The 4,660-nt window shown below is 41.1% G+C and overlaps 1 protein-coding gene and 1 long non-coding RNA gene across 2 annotated transcripts in view; one reads left to right on the plus strand and one right to left on the minus strand.

The window, feature by feature from the left end:
* tufm (Tu translation elongation factor, mitochondrial) overlaps positions 1-4,660 on the minus strand; it is a gene marked incomplete in the record, with an annotated part of 14,431 nt that overhangs the window by 7,513 nt on the left and 2,258 nt on the right. The window contains 4 exon segments of the mRNA XM_014023222.1: positions 2,395-2,499; positions 2,649-2,781; positions 2,957-3,226; positions 3,314-3,480. Of these exon segments, the coding sequence (XP_013878676.1) occupies positions 2,395-2,499; positions 2,649-2,781; positions 2,957-3,226; positions 3,314-3,480 (675 nt within the window).
* On the plus strand, positions 7-1,872 carry LOC106528142 (uncharacterized). The gene is made up of 2 exons (XR_001311466.1): positions 7-569; positions 1,588-1,872. It is a non-coding gene; the product is annotated as an uncharacterized LOC106528142 (long non-coding RNA).

Here is a 4,660-nt window from a genome sequence, read left to right on the forward strand (position 1 = left end):
ATTGCAAACTAACTGAAAGGAGAATTTGAGGATGACATGGCTATGTGTAAACTATGTGTGCATAGGAACTGTGATCTAAATCAAAGTCTGCTGAAAAGTGTGAAGGGGCAAGGATGCTCCATCACACTTCAATACAGGTTTTGGTCAATAAATTAACATTTCAGTGAAACATTTTAATGTTTTTGTAAGATTTTTTTTATATTATTGTACACACTGTTTAATTTAATTTCATTCATAATAACAACAAAATCAATTAAAAAACGAAGTAAAAGTGAATTAAAAACGTGTAGAAAGACTGACAGAAATTGTATATCTGCCCCTTTAGATGCACTTATTCTTGAAATTTTAAAGAAAAGTGCACATCTGACTTTTTTCTTTCAATATTAATTTGTTGAGTCTAAAACTGAACCCTATGCATTTTATCTTTTCAGATCTTTTTCAGAAAGATGCACTAGCTAAGGAGCTGGAGGAAGACTTGAGGACCAACACTGATGGAGCATCCAAGGCTTTGGAGCCACCAGGGAAGGCCCCCCGAGTGGAAGCAGCAGCAGCTCAAAGCAGCAACAAAGGTAGCAGCAGCTTCACTAAAGAATTTGACAAAATAAGGGGGGAGCATGAGGAAGATCCAGGTGCAGGAAACATCTCTAGCACTGCTGTACAGTTGCATGGATATTTTACAGAGGAAACAGTTTCTGCCACAAATGACCCATATAAATACTGGGGAGTCAACCGTCAGCGGTTTCCTGGCCTTGCTGCCGCTGCCTTTAAGTATCTCTGTGCGCCCTGCACTAGCGTTGAAAGTGAACAGCTATTCAGCACTGTTTCCACCATCTTGGACGAGAAGCAAAACAGACTCACAGCCGAGAGAGCAGAAATGCTTGCATTCTTAAACAAAAACCTTCCATTGATGCTTAAGCCTGAGCTTGAGAAAGCTTGAGAAATTTGCTTGATCATGTTACTGACACTGAGTGGTATGTGTGGGGAAAAATCTAGATTTGTCTAGTTTTTCGGGACAGATTTTTTATTTATTTTTGTTTGTTTTACCAAGCTAGCTAGTGAAGCTATTGTTTTATTAGGCTGCTATTTTTCAGTTTGCACAATTGCTATTAACCAAAGAAAGAAAGGACTGATTTGTTTATTTTGAATATGGTAACCAAGTTATTGAAACTAATGTTTTATTAGGCTGCTATTTTTGTTTGCACAAATGCAGTAAACCAAAGAAAGGACTGATTTCTGTTTATTTTGAATATATGGCAACCAAGTTATTGAACTTAAGTTTTATTTTCCTAAATATCAGCTTCTTTATTATATTATATTTTGAATTCCTAATTGCACTCACTGAACAATCCATCCATCCATCCATTTTCTGTACACGCTTCTTCCTTTTCAGGGTTGCGTGGGTCACTGGTGCCCATATACAGCAATCACAGTGCGAGGGGCGGGGTACACCCTGGACAGGTCGCAAGTCCATCACAGGGCCACACATAGAGACAAACGAGACAAACAACCATTCACTCTCTCACTCACACCTAGGGACAATTTAGAGTTATCAATTAACCTAACAGTCATGTTTTTGGTCTGTGGAAGGAAGCCCGAGTACCCGGAGAGAACCCACGCATGCACGGAGAGAACATGCAAACTCAGAACTCAAACCCAGAAAGGACCCCCGACCGAGATTTGAACCGGTGACCTTCTTGCTGAGAGGCATCAGCTCTACCAACTGAGCCACCGTGCCGCCCTCACTGAACAAGTTAAACTTAAAAGTTTTTTTTTTAATGTGTTCGACCAAGCTTGTGAACAGTTGGTTTATTTAAGATTGCTGTTCTGGTGCTGGTGCATAGTTATAAAATAAATGTGCAATTCAGTAGTTCATTTATGTCTCTTTTTTGTTTTATTTTTAAATAGGAAAGAAATGTTTCAATTAATGCTGTTTTTCAGTATCGGATTGGATCTGTATCGGCTGATTCTAAACCTCAGATATCGGAATCGGAAGTAAAAAAAGTGGATCGGTGCATCCCTAATTTAAAGGTGTTTCATCATCAGAAATAATGAGCATTCCTTTTTTTTTAAAGAAACAAACAGTTATAAAGACTCAGAAATAGAGCTGGACTCAAAACYGGTCTTGGTCTTGTCTTGGTCTCAGAATTTTACTTCAAGATCACAACGTGGAAATATCAGTAAACTGTCAGAATATTTGTTTTTTATATTTATTTTCTCTTTATTTTTCTCGGACAACCTAAAGGCCCTTATATCGACCCCTGTATTCGAGTTCTGGGTCTAACATAATTTTCAAAGCAGAGCTTGAGTTAGCGCTAAAGACACGCAGGAGGAGGAGTGATAGAAGCCCAAACTAAACCTTTTATACACAAAACATTTTCTTGCGTGTTCACTCACCTGTAATCACAGACTTGATGTTGCAAYTGTRACCCAMAAACTCACACTSGTCCCCTTTCTTTATGACGCCTCTCTCCAGAGTGCCCGACACCACCGTGCCTCTGCCTGAAGGACAAATAAAACCATCGATTCAGACTCCTATGTTTGTTTCATATGGTGTCACTATAACTTCAAAAACATCACACAAAAAATAAATTAAAGCACCAATAATCTTCCTGAATTACATTTATTCTGACAGATTAGTCTCTTCCTACCTGGAATTGAATAAATCCCTTCAATGGGCATAAGGAAAGGTTTATCCAACTCTCTTTTGGGAAGAGGAACATTAGAATCCAAGATCTCCAGCAGTTTCAGCACTGAGTTCCGACCCAGTTCAGGATTTCTGTCCTGAGATGAGGAACACACATCGTGATGTCATCTATTAAATTTAGTGGAAAAATCTGTTTATTGCTGCTACCGAACAAAAACCAAGACAAAAACACAGAAACTGGCTGGTACATTTCACAAATCTGCAACTTTACTAGTAACACACAACAAGCTTTAGTCCCAGAACTTCCTGTACCTCTAAGGCGCAGAGGGCGGAGCCTGCCACAACGGGTACGTTCTCGCCATCGTAACCAAATTCTGTGAGCAGCTCGCGGATCTCGAGCTCCACCAGCTCCAGCATCTCCTTATCGTCCACCACGTCGGCCTTGTTGATGTAAACCACTACGTGCTCGACGCCGATCTGCTTGGCCAGCAGGAGGTGCTCTCGTGTCTGAGGCATCTGGCCTTCGGTGCCCGCCACCACCAGGATGCAGCAGTCCATCTGAGACGTGCCGGTGATCATGTTCTGGAAAAGACGTCAAACAGCAACYGAGCTGCACCGGGTCCAGATTACTTCCTGGTTGAGATGCGCGCAAGTAGAAAAGAAGTTTACCTTGATGTAGTCAGCGTGGCCGGGGCAGTCCGTGTGGGCGTAATGTCTGTTGGCTGTGGTGTACTCCACTTGAGAGATATTGATGGTAATTCCTCTGGCCTTTTCCTCGGGGGCGTTGTCAATTTCTTCATACTTTTTGTAGCTGGCACCACCTGTATCAGCAAGGACTGAAAATAGGAGACAATAGAAACAATATTTAGATACTCATTACAGAACATAAAAATGTTTTGCTGTCTGGACGTTAAGAAGCCGCTGCATGAGTTTCAATTTATTAGGGGTGTCCCGATCCGATATTGATATCAGATATCGGTCCGATATCAGCCAAAAAACGAGTATCAGATTTTATCGGCCTGCATAAAAAATGTCCGATATAAGCGCTCCGATATTAGCAGTCCGTTCCAGCAGTTCACTGACTCAGCTCCAGTGTTTCTATCCAGCAGCGCTCACGTGATCACAACAACATGCAGAGCTAACAAGTTAGCAAGAATGTCGGCAGAACTTTCTATTTTCATCAGAAACAGAGTTGCAGCTAAGTGCAAATTTGTCACGCACAAGTTTTCCGAGGGGGAACAGAACAGTGAACGTTTTAAACCGGAGGACAACTACTCTCCACCCTGGCAGCAGCTTTGCGTTTCGGCTCGGTTCGTTCGGCCTCGGTCCAGTGACCGCACACAGTCGCGCTGTTTCGGAACCTCCTCTCTGGTCCGGTCGGTGGTTCTAAGCTGGCAGAAGCGAGGACAGCACGCTTACAGTTTTGACATCCCGTGGATTAGCTCTGGGTCGATGGACAGAAGAAAGGAGAGCGCAGCTTTTGTTTTGGAATATGAGCGCGACATGACGAGAGCAGTGATAAAAACTGCTCCCTGCAGGAGAGAGAGGCTAATCTCCACATGATGCTCAGAAACTGCAGCAGTAAGAAATGTAGCCATCAATTTAAATAACTGACTAATACTTACTATTTATTTTTGCTCTTGTTATTAGTGATGTTTAATCTGTTAACACACTTGTTTGAGTGAAGATTAAGTGCAATGATCACGTTGTTTTGGTTACAGTCAGTAAAATTGGAGCTGTGGACTCTTAACTTTGAACAGACAATAATGTGGGGTTTTGTTTTGTCCCCACCTTCAGTTTTTTCCACCATAAAGCAGCACCAGGCTGACAGGTAGTAAAACAATAACCGAAGTGATTTTGAATTGTTTATACTTTAAAAGAACATTTTGTTTTTATTATGTTTTATTTTTCAGGGTATTATAATTAATTTTATTAAATTGTTGAATGTTCTTCAGTTTAAAATGTATGTGATCCATTGGTTAAAATAAATGGGTCAGTTTTTCTCATACCTACCTA

The sequence above is a fragment of the Austrofundulus limnaeus genome, unplaced genomic scaffold, assembly GCF_001266775.1.
Source record: "Austrofundulus limnaeus strain Quisiro unplaced genomic scaffold, Austrofundulus_limnaeus-1.0 Scaffold361, whole genome shotgun sequence".
Taxonomy (NCBI): Eukaryota; Metazoa; Chordata; class Actinopteri; order Cyprinodontiformes; family Rivulidae; genus Austrofundulus; species Austrofundulus limnaeus.